Source organism: Nesoenas mayeri (assembly GCF_963082525.1).
Source record: "Nesoenas mayeri genome assembly, chromosome: 11".
Lineage (NCBI taxonomy): Eukaryota > Metazoa > Chordata > Aves > Columbiformes > Columbidae > Nesoenas > Nesoenas mayeri.
Window position 1 is genome coordinate 10,519,670 of NC_137563.1, and position 13,084 is coordinate 10,532,753.

Below are 13,084 nucleotides of genomic sequence, written 5' to 3' on the forward strand. Positions count from 1 at the left end.
AACAACAAAAAAATATCAGTTTTTGGATAGTTTATTCCTTGCTGTAATTTCATCTCACCATCACCAGAAAAGTAAGAGGGTTGCTGTTGTTTGGGTGGGGTTTTTTTGGATCTGCCCAGAAAAGGCAGTGAGTTGAATTTGTGGAGTTATTTCATTGGAAAAAAAATACTAGAGGATGAGATTTCTACCCCAAATGTGGGCGGTTGCCAGTGGCTTGTGATGGATCAAACACCTGCCCATTATCCAGCACTTTTATCTCTGGATAAAACTCTCTGACTCCTCCCATCAAGAAAAGAGGGAAAAGAAAACAAACTTAAAAGAAACGTGGTAAGCTGTTGCTTAAATGCTTGCGGTGTGTAAATGAATTATTGAGGTGAAGGGAATGCCAGGGGCACGGGGAGGCACTCCCAGAGCAACGATGCTCCTGCTCAACCAACAGCCTGGACAAAGCCTGAAGATCCCTTTGAAGAAGCCTCTGATTCATTGAAAAGGGTATGTGCTCATGGAAGACCATGGATGAGCATTTTTGACACCTGTGAAACCGCATCCAAACCACTGGCAGCACACTCCAGTCCTACGTCTACCCAGGTACAACACGTCTACTTAAGTACAACATGTTTATCCAAGTACAACGTGTTTATCCAAGTACAATGTGTTTATCCAAGTACAACGTGTGAACTCAAGGACACTGTGTCTACCCAAGTACAACGTGTTTATCCAAGTACAACGGCTACCCCAGTACAACACGTCTGCCCAAGCACAACATTTCTACCCAAGTACAACATGTCTACTCAAGCACGTGTCTACCTGAGTACAACACATCTACCCAAGTACAATGTGTCTACCCAAGTACAACGTCTACTTAAGTACATGTCTACTCAAGTACAATGTGTCTACCCAAGTACAACATGTCTACTTAAGTACAACATGTCTACTCAAGTACAACTACGCCTCAAGCACAGAATAAAAACCTGGCGGTTTCCCTCAAACATGGGGCAGCACTTTGGATGAGCCAAGAACAGATTTGAAACTGTGCTCCACACTGAAACCAAACACAAGCTGGGTTGTTTGGGTGTTTTTTTGTTCTTTTTTCCTTCTTCTTTTACAGATTAAAGGCCAGACGTACACCAGGTGATGTTTTTCCCAGATTTTTGGTGGGCACAGCTTTGCCCAAGCCCGGCTCAGGCAAGAGAGGCTGTTAATGTCGCTTCTCCAGCTAAGTGGCAGCTAGAGATGATACTCCACAGGCACAAAGCCAGAATGTGTTGTTTTGAGAGGGGCTTTTTTTGCCCAGTTTTGTGGACTTGGGAGGCTTGGATAATTCAGGGAAGACCACGTTCCCCTGCTGGGTCTCCAGATTTCAGCCTCATCCCTTCAGGGACTGACCTGCCGCAACTGACTGTGGCAGGTACCAAGAGTACAGATTGACAAGAGCGGAAAAGAAACCCCGAAAAAGAGGAAAAGCTAAACATCTAAAAAATAGTCTTTAAAGATTTACATCCATTTTAACCATCTCAAACCAAAACATAATCTGCATTGGTTTAAGCCATCACATTTCTGCATAATAACAAAAAAAATAAAACAGAAAAAGAAAAAGCTCTATTCTGGAGATACTATTATATTTCAACTAGTCAAATGGCACAGCATTTCCCTTTAATAAAAGGAAGAAGTGACAAATACTTGTTACTATTACAATATCACAATAATATGATATTAAATTAATAGCATGTTCACAGCTCCAGGAGTCTGAGCTGAAAGCTAGTCTAAATTCTGTGTTCACTTTGGCAACAGTACTTATTCAATGTGAACGTCGGCATTACACACACACACACAAAATAAAATAAAAAGCTGGGCTGGAGTGGGATGGCAAGAGGAGACTGGGATTTCTTTGATATCGGTCTGACCGCCCATTTAGTCTCTTTGGTGGGGTGGGAAGAGGCTATTTGGGGATTTAATGCATAAATGTAACCCTTCACATCTTTTCTGTCCTGTCAAATGTTTGCAGGAGGAGGAGTTTTAATGGGACCGCATTTAACGAACGCCAAGCTTCAAGAGCTCCTTGCTCTCGAGGTCGATGCTGTTACATCTGGGCCAAGCTGGTTGATGAGGTTGGGAAGGACCAAGTCCCACTCGGCAGCCCAGCCCCACACCAGGACACCCCACAGGGGGAGAGACGTTTGCCTTATCGTCCCGTATATTGTATTATTTACACCATTATCAGTAGCATCCTGTTGCCAAACAGGAAGGTGATGAGGATATTTCTGACACAAGGGACTCCTCCACTGGTACCTTTAAAAAAAAATACCTTTTTTTTTTTTTTTGTTAAACTCATTTCCTTTCACTTTTCCTTCTGAACACGGTGACGTTTGACTTACCACCACCTACACCTTCACATTCACCCAGTTTTAACCAACCCACATGACGGGGAAAGGGCTGCTGCCCTCCAGCACCAGCTGGCCAATGTCCATGTCCCCATGGACGATGCTGGTCACACACTGACTCACAAGGACAACCCAAAAACCACGGTGGCACATTGGTGGTGGTCCCTGGAGGGTGAGGATCATGCATGAACCCTCTCTTTGGTGTCGGGAGCTCCTCTGCCCACCCTGGGCATGGGGAAGGGCATCCTCTGGTGTGGGCCATAGCCACCTGGGAACCCTCCTTGCCTCATTCCTCCCAGGGAAATGAGCGCTTCTCAGCTCAGCCCATCCTGGGACGAGCCCTTGCTTACTGGAAACATGCTGGAGGAGCTAGAAGCAGCTCAGCAGCATCTCCAGGGGTTTGGGAAGTGCCATATCAGGGTTTCCTTGTAGCTGCTCCTGATGGCCGGGTGAGCTTGGAACGGACAAGATGGTGATGATCAGGTTCCCACCTCCCAGGGGTGCATGATGCTGCTTGTGCCCATGCATGCCATGAATCATCCCATGGGGAATCAGCCTTGGGGAGATGGACCCTCAATACACTCAGGATGGACCACGGCAGCCAAATTTGGCCCTGCAAGAGCAACAGTGCCAGCGAGCCACAGGGCACCGAGCTGTGTGGCTGCGGTGGCCTCAACAGTCTTTAAAGTAAAACGAAAAACCATGATATGAATCTCCACTACACAAAGATCCCACCGGAGCCCTGCTCCATGCCTAAAAGTAAAGCTCATAACAACAGTGAAGCATCTTTCTTGGTGTGGGGCTGAGTGGGAGAGGCAGGAATTGGGGAGAGGAGAGGACACACGCACACAAACACACACACTCTTGAGGTAGAACATTGCTTTCAAGGTTTGGAAGTGCTTTAAATGGGAACGATGACAAGAAAACCACCGAGGCAGCAGGTACCGAGCGTGACTGCTGAGGTAGGACCAAGCTTGTACTGACCAAGTGCTATGCTACTTGTTTTTTTTTGTTGAAGACGAAGGAAGACGCAGGTATTTCTGCTTCCCAGAAGACATTCATTCCGGTTGAGGTAGGTTCTGAGTTCACTCGGGTTGTCTGTCCAAGTCTTTCAGTAGCCCTCAGGCAGGCATCCTTTGACACACACACTTTTTTTTTTACTTTTTCTTTTTCATATTATTTTGAGTCCATCAGCAAAAAAATTATCCTGAGAAATAGCGAAAGTGTACAAAATCATCAAATCCATGGAGAGATGGCCTTCCCAGGCCTCAATTTTTGGAGTCAAGTTAGAAGGATTTCTCTGAATCCAGTCTTCTGGAAATAAAAAATAGATCCAAAAAAGTAGTCCTAAAGCTGCTGATCAGGAAAAAGTCTGGGATGCCAAGAGGAGGCTCCAGAGTATTCCCAGTCTGTCAGAGATGGGAGAGTTTGCCAAAAACTCTGCCAAGGAGTCTTTTACGTAGCAGCTGCAGGGAAAATGCATCATGACCAGTCTTGATAAAGCCATCATCGGAAAAAACACCGAGAGGCCCCAGAGAGGTCAGAAAGATAAACTTCACAAGAGTTTCCAAAAGGCTGTATACACATATATATATTTTTATATATATATATATATATAAAAATAAAGCAAAACAAAAAAATAAAAATCAGACCGTAGAAATCTTCAATTGACCTGAGATTGACGACTCGTTGTAAAGACATCACCAGCCGTGGGTTTGGTTTCTGGTAACTCCTACAAGAGGGTTCGAGTCTTGGCAGTTTTATCCTTCATTGGCGGGACCATGGTCAGGAGCCGGAGCTGGGGGGCTGCCGCTGTGGGGGCGGTTTGGGAGGGGGTCTGGCTGCTCCTCGATGATGCTGAACTCATCCAGAGGGAGGGTGGATATCTGGGTGTCGTCATGGGTTGCTGGGGGGCTGTGAGACACCTGGCAAGAGAAAGGGACAATGCAGAAGGTCAGTCGCATCTTGGGCTGCAGCAGGAGCGTGGGCAGCAGGTCAGGAGGTGACTCTGTCCCTCTGCTCTGTGAGACCCCCTGCAGTGCTGGGCCAGCTCTGGTTCCTCAGCACAGGACACACATGGACCTGCTGGAGAGGGGCCAAGGAGCTACAGGAATGATCTGAGGCTGGAACAGCTCTGCTGGGAGGACAGGCTGAGAGAGTTGGGGTGTTCAGCTGGAGATGAGAAACTCCGGGGAGACCTTAGTGCAGACTTAAATACTTCTGTACTTAAAAGAGGCTGATAAGAAATATGAGGACAAACTTTTTAGCAGGTCCTGTTGTGATAGGACAAGGGGTGACAGTTTTAAACTAAAGGAGAGGAGATTCAAGCTGGACATGAGGAAGAAATTTTTTACAATGCGGCTGGTGAGAGCCTGTCCCAGGATGCCCAGAGAGGTGTTGGATGCCCCATCCCTGGAGACATCCCAGGCCAGGCTGGACAGGGCTCTGAGCAACCTGAGCTGGTGAAGATGTCCCTGCTCATGGCAGGGGTGGCACTGGGGGAGGTGGGAAGGTTCCTCCCAACCCAACCTACTCCATGATTCTATGATAACACAGTGACAATGGTGGATCACTGATCCTCTCAGACACGCCACTGCACCTGCATTCCCTGGGCGTGATCCCGTTGTGTGCTGCTGGACTTACCGTCATTCCCTTATCCTGCTGCTCCTGGGATGCGGATGTTGGGAATAACCTCTCCAGCTCGTTCATATCCAACTGCTTTCCATTCAAGTCTCGCTCATCCCTGTCCCTGCGAGCGGCTCCATTCAGGACGAGGCCCGTGGCGTTCCGCTGGCTCCTGGGGATCTGTGGGGTTGAGAGCTGCTCCTGCACGTTTTTGCACATCAGCAGCCTGAAAAACAAAGAGGCAGGGCCTGAAGGTGAGCAAAGCCAGTGTCTCCCCCAATCCTGAGTCTGTGTTATCCCTGTGCTATGTTCCTTCACTCCTTAAATCCCTCTTATAAAGTCATATAGACACCACCTGTGCAATTCCATGCCACAGGATGTGTCCCCTGAGATCTGTGTGGGAAACAGTCCATTATCACAAAGGTGTTTAGATATAAGGAAGAAATTCTCCCCCACGAGGTGGTGAGGCCCTGGCACAGGCTGCCCAGAGAAGCTGTGGATGCCCTGTCCCTGGAAGTGTTCAAGGCCAGGCTGGACGGGGCTCTGAGCAACCTGATCTGTTTGAAGATGTCCCTGCTCATGGCAGGGGGGTTGCCACTAGATGATCTTTAAGGTGCCTTTCACCCCAAACCATTCCTTGATTCTATGATCACACTGGGGGTGCAAGACCCCTGCGGGGACACCCACACGGCACTAGGACCACCATCCTTAGCAAGCAAGCCCTACCTTCCTCTGTACCCAAACATGAGGAAGAGGACACAGAATATGATGCATGTGACACCGATGTGGATCCCAATGATGATGCCGGTCGTGGAGGTCTTATTGTTCTGCTCGTCCTTCATGCAGTCGCAAGGGGGATTCAGCACTGCCAGAAAAAAAGAGGAGAGGGGGTCAGTGGTGCTCTTTGCCTCTTGGTCCTCCAGCTTTTGGGGGGCCCAGAGCAAAAGTGGGACCCTGGGCCATAAGCAGGGGAAGAGGATAGCAGCATGGGGGCCTGGGTGGGTCACCAAAGCAGCTCCCCTGCTCCTGGTACCCCAGCAAGGCGGTACCAGCAAGCACAGGACTGGAAGGTCCATAGACAGCCAGCCCCATTACCCAGGCTGCTGTTATTAGACGCTATTAATGAATAAAACCAAGTCTGATGTTAATTTTTACAAACCCCCGTGTCTGAGGTGAGAGGCAGCTACCAGAGCAGGCTGGTACCTGATGGAAAGCACTGAGTAAGCAGATGCCAATGAGATTACTATTTACTCCAACATAGACAGAGCAGTAATAACTGTCTCTGGAAGATATTCCCACTGGAAGGCTTAAAAGGCTTCCAAGATCAGCAAGATGTTTTCTTACATATAGACGAATATGAAAGGTGTGATCAGTTAGAGATTCCCTCTAGAGATTTCCCCTTTTCTGCCATGTAACGCAGTGCTCATGCCTTGCAGCCCCTCTTTCCAAAGCCACGTGTCCTCTCTTCCCAGCACCAGGGAAGGTCAAAATATCCAAGAGAGCTCCAGGAGAGCAGAGATGCTCAGTGCATCACACCTTGCTTGAGGACAGCAGCTCTTAGCTTATACATGGGGACGGTGCAAGCCACGTGGCAAGGAGACCACCCTGACCAGCACCAGGTGGTCCCACCCCTGCAGAGTTTTGCTTCATCATTTGTGATGCTGAAAATAAATGAGTGGCTGAAGATGAGATGCGGGGTAGAGCCCCAGATGTCTGGGGAATGTGTCTGGTCTCACCACGCTCCCGCCAAATACTTTTCACAAACCACCAATGTCCCATCTCACCTGTCCTCTCCACAGTTTCCCTCAAGGACACAAAGCGGACAGTTGAATTTCCATCCCCATGCTGGTTATAGGCGAGGAGCTTGACTTCATACACCACTGACGCATCTGTTTTGATGGAGACACAAGAAAGGTATTTCAGGTTTAATCATTAGTGTTTTCTCCCTGAGTTATGCTTATTTAGAAGACGCACATCTTGCCAAATGCACACAAGATGCTGCAAACAGGAACTGGGAAAGCGCTCCAAAAACTTAGGGCAGAGCTGCAGCATCTTCTGTTTAGTAGCCATGCAACCCATCATAGAATCATAGAATCATTTTGGTTGGAAGAGACCCTCAAGATCATCAAGTCCAACCATTAACTTACTGTATCATTAACCCGTGTCTCTAAGAACCCCATCTCCACATCTGTTCAACCCCTCCAGGGATGGTGACTCCACCACTGCCCTGGGCAGCCTGTTCCAATGCCCAACCGCCTTTTCTATGAATAAGTTTTCCCAATATCTGATCTAAACCTCCCCTGGCACAATTTGAAGCCTTCAAGCTGTCACTGTACTCACCCAGGTGGGTAATGTTATATGCCGTGACGTTGCTGGGCAGCAGCACCGGACCTGTGTACTGGGAGAGGTGGACCTTGCGGTAATACAGCTTGAAGCCTTCGTGCTGACCCAGCTTGATGGAGGGTTCCCACGTAGCCTGGACGGTGGTGCTGTTAATGACTTTAATAAAGAGGGATGGTATGGCTGGGACTGCAACAGAGAGAAAAACAGTGGGTTGCATGCTTTTTGACTCTGTGTGATAAAAAATTCCCCAGGAGCTGTTCCCTGTGGTGACCACACCAAAGAACATGCTAGAAGAGATAGAGAAAAAAATCAGATCAGACCAGATCCTGCTTTAAACAGCTTTGAACTTCTTCTGGGAGCTGTAATGTGTTTCTAAGGGTTTCTTCTGTTCAGTTCAGCAAGGTAAGAGGCTACTTTCACATTCCAGTTGCAATCTGATGCTCAGCCCGCTCAGGTCAGGGCAAGAATGCAGTGACTTTGGCAATGCATTCCCAAATTCCACTTTTCTGCCCTCACCCTGAGGGTACTGAGGACCTTTTGGAGTGATTAATCCCCTAGGGAGGAAGGAACCAGAAGGGATGGAGCTGGAGACATCTCTCTTAAAAGTCTGCTAGGTACCTGCGCTGGCTTGCAGGGTGTGCGGGAGCTTGTTCTTCCCATTAGGAGGGAGGTTTGTGACTCTGTGCTGGGGATTTAGAAGAGAATTTGGGCATCTTCATCCACCAGGACACTTATTGCTCCAGTCAATGCCCCCAAACTCTGCCCTCATTCTCAGGGTGGGGGTGTCACAGCCATTTAATCCCCAGAAAGCTGCCTGGCCCCATCCTGCCCCATCAGCCTGGGCTGAGAGGCAAAGACTTGCAAACCAAAGCCAGTTTTCTTCTGACACAGATATCTGGGGTTTCCAGAAGTTAATTCTACACACGCCCTGTCCCTGCACAGCGCAGGGGCACAGAGGACCAAATTTCCCCCAAAATCTCCTTCCTTCTCTTCTGACAGCACCAGGACAGAGATGTGTCACAGCAGGACATTTCACTGGTGATTTTTTTCACCTCATTCCACAAAACTCCCCAGCACCGGGAGAGAGAAGGGTCTTTGAGTGCTGCTCTACAAGCTCGGCTAAACCCTGCAGCAAAAGCACTGAGCAGAACAGCCCTGCTTCTTCAGCAGCCTCCAGGCTTTACGACAGAGCTATTTTTCCAATCCCATGTGATTACAAGCTCAGAAGTTCCCAAATATAAAGATTCCTGGGCTTGCCTTGGACCGATGCTGCTTTTTGTCTTTTTTTTTCCCCAAAGGGTCTCTAAAGGATGAGCCGTGCACACCCAGCCTTGATGGTGTCCTTTGGCAGAGAGTTCAGCACAACCATTTACTGAGCGATAGTGAAATGTGGCCACATCAGTCTAAGACTGACAAGCTAAAAAGGGCATTTCCTCCACCTAACAGCAAAGGCAAAACCCCATAGCACAACTGTTTGCCTTTTCCCAGGCATGGGGAGCTCCAGCTTTCCCCCAAGGAGATTTAGGGAAAGGAAAAACATATCTCCTGGTGAGCAGGATGGTCTGGGCGAGCCTGTCCCTTCCCAAAGTGATGCTCTCCTGCAGGTTCCAGGGGCTTTGCCTGAAGCCCACCAAACATACACAGTAAGAGGAGCAAAGCCCTGCTGACTGGTGAGAATCTCCATGGGGATTCAGGAGGAAGAACTCAGCTGTCCCGGGGCAGGATAACGAGATCCCATCCTGCCTGAGTGCTGCAAATGGGAAAAAAAAAAAAGGCTTGAAGTATTTTCATCTTGCTAGGATTTATTCTGATGTGCATTTCATCAATGGGAAGGCCACACTAAGCAACTTCTGGGTGCAGAACACAGAGCAATTTCTATTTATACCAGAACATATCATTCTTCCCAAGGATGCGTATTTTTTGCAATCCAATTAAATACTCTTTTTTGGATTTCTAATTTTCCCAGTTCTCTCTGGGGCAAAACTAGAGATAGTCTGGATCCCCACTCTGAGAAATTGGACTCTTGCTTCAAGCATCAGGAGTGAAAATGCCACAGAAAGGGAAATCACATTATCCCATGGACAAAGAAACACTGATGTGGGCCATCCTGATTTGTGAAGTTGGCTTTATTTTAGGGCTGCAGAGCCTTACATTTAACAAAAACCACAAGAATCTCTCTCCTTCAAAGCATGGAATATATAGTATTTATTCAAACTTTGAGTATATATATATATGCATAATATTGATTATATGTATGCACTCGCAGAATGCATGCGCTGTTTATAATATTATTACACAAATAAGTGTATACAAATGGAGTATATCTGTGTGTATGTTTAAAAATATGCACACACAGTAGTGTATATGTGCTTCACAGAAGTATATATAAGGCATAATACAGATCTACTATAAGTAAGGCATCTCCCTCATGCTAAGGACTGGGATACTTGTTTTCCTCTTCTGTGCTGTTTGGAATTTTCCCCAGGTCATTTCAACTTTCTTCTTGAAGGCGTCTTTAGCCGAAGATGACTAAAGGAACAGTCTTCATCCTAGAGAAATGTCAAAAAGTCCTGGAGAAAATCCTAAAAAGCATTAAAAGACAAGAACAAGGAGTGTGTGCTGCTTAATGAAGCAGAGAGAGTTTGAGATTTAAAATACCATGGCACTTGTGAAACAGCATAAAGGAGACGAGTAGGGAGGCGACAGGAGGACCTTTCTAGCAAGAGAGGTTTATGGAGGATGAGGTTCACTTGGGAGGTTTCTCTACTGCATCTTCCCTTCACCTTTCCATCCAAAATTGTCCCCAGCACAAAGGAAGGAGCACCGCACTTCCACAAAGTGTTGGAGGCTTCAGCCAAATGCATTCATAAAATCATAGAATGTCCTGAGTTGGAAGGGACCCAGAAGGATCATCGAGTCCAACTTCTGTCCCTGCACAGGACAGGCCCAAAATTAGAGAATCAGAGAATGTCCTGAATTGGAAGGGACCCACAAGGACCATCATCTGCATTCTCAGCAGATTCCTGTCCCTAAGAAGCTGATCTCCCCACTCGGAAAGGAGCCTTGCTCCTCAGGACCTTCACTCTACTATGGCTCCAGACAATACCAGCATAACTTAGACCAGTCTCCAGCTGGCAGATTCACCCACCGTGTCCTTTCCATGCAAGGTAGGACATGGCAACGTGGTGACACGGAGGGTCCAGCCACCACGGGGCTTCACACACATTTCTGTGCACTTCTCATGCACGTCATGCTGAGCTGGGATGACAATGCCAAGACACGGCATGTTGGGAAAATCCCATCCCTTTCCAAGGCTCTTAGCAAGAGATCCCGGGGCTGCCCAAGCCCAGGGGAACCCCAGCACTCTTGTGCACTTTAGGAATCATAGAACCATAGAAGAGTTTGGGTTGTAGGGTCTTCCCAGCTCCCCCAGTGCCACCCCTGCCATGAGCAGGGACATCCTCACCAGCTCAGGTTGCTCAGAGCCCCGTCCAGCCTGGCCTGGGATGTCTCCAGGAATGGGGCATCCACCACCTCTCTGGACACCCTGGGACAGGCTCTCACCACCCTCACGTCCAGCCTGAATCACCCCTCCTTTAGTTTAAAACCATCGACCCTTGTCCTATCACAACAGGCCCTGCTAAAAAGTATGTCCCCATCTTTCTTATTGGCCCCTTTTAAGTATGGAAAGGCCATAATAAGGTCTCCCCAGAGCTTCTCCAGCTGAACACCCCAACTCTCTCAGCCTGTCCTCCCAGCATTGCTGCTCCAGCCTTGGATCACTTCTGTGGCTCCTCTGAGAAGGCACAGGGTGAAATGGCTTGGCTGTGAGATGAAGCAAATCTGCAGTGAAACCTTGATTTGGTGACAAAAGCCTCAGAGATCCTCTCTGACCTGCTCTCTCCTCTGGGAGCAGAAGGCAACAGGCACCCGAGTGAAGTAAAACAAACAAATCAAGCCAGAACTGTGGCTTTTAAATATCTTTTTATCTTCTTACAAGATAAACACAAGCTGGGGTTGAGGGATCTCAGCCAGGCCAGCTTGTCCATCCTGAACAGGGAGCTAATTGCTGCAGCTTCGTTACACAGGACAAACCTTTTTTAAAGGATAGCAGAGCAGGACAATGATGCCTTGAAACTTCAGAGAGCTGGGAAATTTATGATCCCATTACCAGATACCTAACTATTTCTGTCATGATTGAAGGTAATAATGATAAAAAGTCCTCTCTAGCCTGACCCAGACTTCTGCAGAAACACCAAGCTCTGTGAAGCATGGCTGGCTTCTGGCTCCAGTAGCTGAACTCAGAGCATTGGGTCAAGGAGTTTCAAGTTGGGCCTTAGTCCATCCTTCTGTCTCTAAATTGGAAGGAAAAACAAACTCCAAGGGTGACCGGTTCCCTGCACAGTACCAAGGAAAATAAACTCACAGGGTAACGACCCAGCAGGGCGAGGATTTATTGCCGTTGTGGCTTAAATGCTGTAGTAAACATCTGCAAAAGCTGAAAAAGGAATGAGAAATGGATCCCCCACCTAGAGCCAACACACTCTTTCATTTGATCCTAAATAACATCCTCACACCAAAGGTCCTCTCTGCTGCAAATTCATAATTTCTGAGTGTTCATGAGAACAATGCAATGCTCCTAAGAAATGAGTATCAGTATGTGAGACAAGCCAGTATTCAGAGGTGCTGGAGAGGTCCGAGTCTCTAGGAAAATGTTCCTAAAATGCCAGCTGAGAGATCACACTGGGGCTGGGGTTTCTGCCTGGTGCCTGTGTCCAAGGGTCCTGCATTAGAGCACCCCCTTTCTTACTGGAGAAGCTAACTGGTGGCCACATCCGTGAGGCCAAGTCAGGGAAGAATGCGTTGGAGATCACCCTGACTTCCCACTGAGCCAGAAGGCTGCTCCAAGGCAGGGACCTGTAGGTCAGGACAACTCAGCTCCAGTGTGATTTCCCCACGGTAAAACAGAAAAAAATTCAAATTCAGAAAAATATTGTACCTACCAAGTCAGAGCTGTGAGTACCAGAGCTGCCTGAGCAGGGAATCTGCACTTAGTGAGTGGTTTAGGAAAAGCCCAGAACAGCTGTGATGCATGAGACCAGCCAGACTCACACCCCACCCCAACACAACATCAGCTACGTTTGAGGTGATTCTGCACTTAAAGCAATCAGTCCACCCCCATCTAACGATACAAGAGTTTTACAACATCCCAGAGCATGAGGAGGAGCAGGAACAAGGAGCATCAACACCACAGGCTACGTGCCAAAGCTCTCCAGGGTGGGTATCAGGGTGACTGGTGCTGCTGCTACACACAGCGGGTTTCAGCATCTGATGATGGTCCAAGCACAAAGCATTCCTTACCTTCTCCCAGCGTGCTCACCACGGTGACTTCTGAGGCTTTGCTGGCACCCCGGGAGGTGTAAGCCTTTATGTAAAAGCTATAGCTGGTGGAGGGCTCTAAATCAGTCACTAGCTGCTGGAAGGTGCTCTTGCTAACAGCCTCCTGATACTCCATCTCTACGGGATCTGAAGTGCAAAGAGAGAGAGAACAGAGTGGCGTTAGGCTTTGCAAGAGGTGAAGAGACTAAACTGATGTTGCAAGTGGTAATTTTGGTCCCTCCTGTGGATACAAATCTGCCCACATCATTTTCTCCTTACGTTTCTGTGCACTTTGCAGAGACCGAAATGGGCAGCAAGATCCAACTACGCAGCTTCACCCTCCCCACCCTTTTGGT

At 48.0% G+C, this 13,084-nt stretch overlaps 1 protein-coding gene across 1 annotated transcript in view; it reads right to left on the reverse strand.

Annotated features, from left to right (window-relative positions):
* Positions 1-4,141: 4,141 nt before the first annotated feature.
* The window catches only part of IGDCC3 (immunoglobulin superfamily DCC subclass member 3), a gene marked incomplete at its 3' end in the record, with an annotated part of 103,100 nt that continues 94,157 nt past the window's right edge, over positions 4,142-13,084 (reverse strand). Inside the window, exons 9-14 of the mRNA XM_080351267.1 lie at positions 12,711-12,875; positions 7,347-7,535; positions 6,791-6,895; positions 5,733-5,871; positions 5,025-5,232; positions 4,142-4,306 (exon numbers count right to left, since the gene is read on the reverse strand). Of these exons, the coding sequence (XP_080207393.1) occupies positions 4,142-4,306; positions 5,025-5,232; positions 5,733-5,871; positions 6,791-6,895; positions 7,347-7,535; positions 12,711-12,875 (971 nt within the window). The remainder of the gene's footprint in view (positions 4,307-5,024; positions 5,233-5,732; positions 5,872-6,790; positions 6,896-7,346; positions 7,536-12,710; positions 12,876-13,084) is intronic.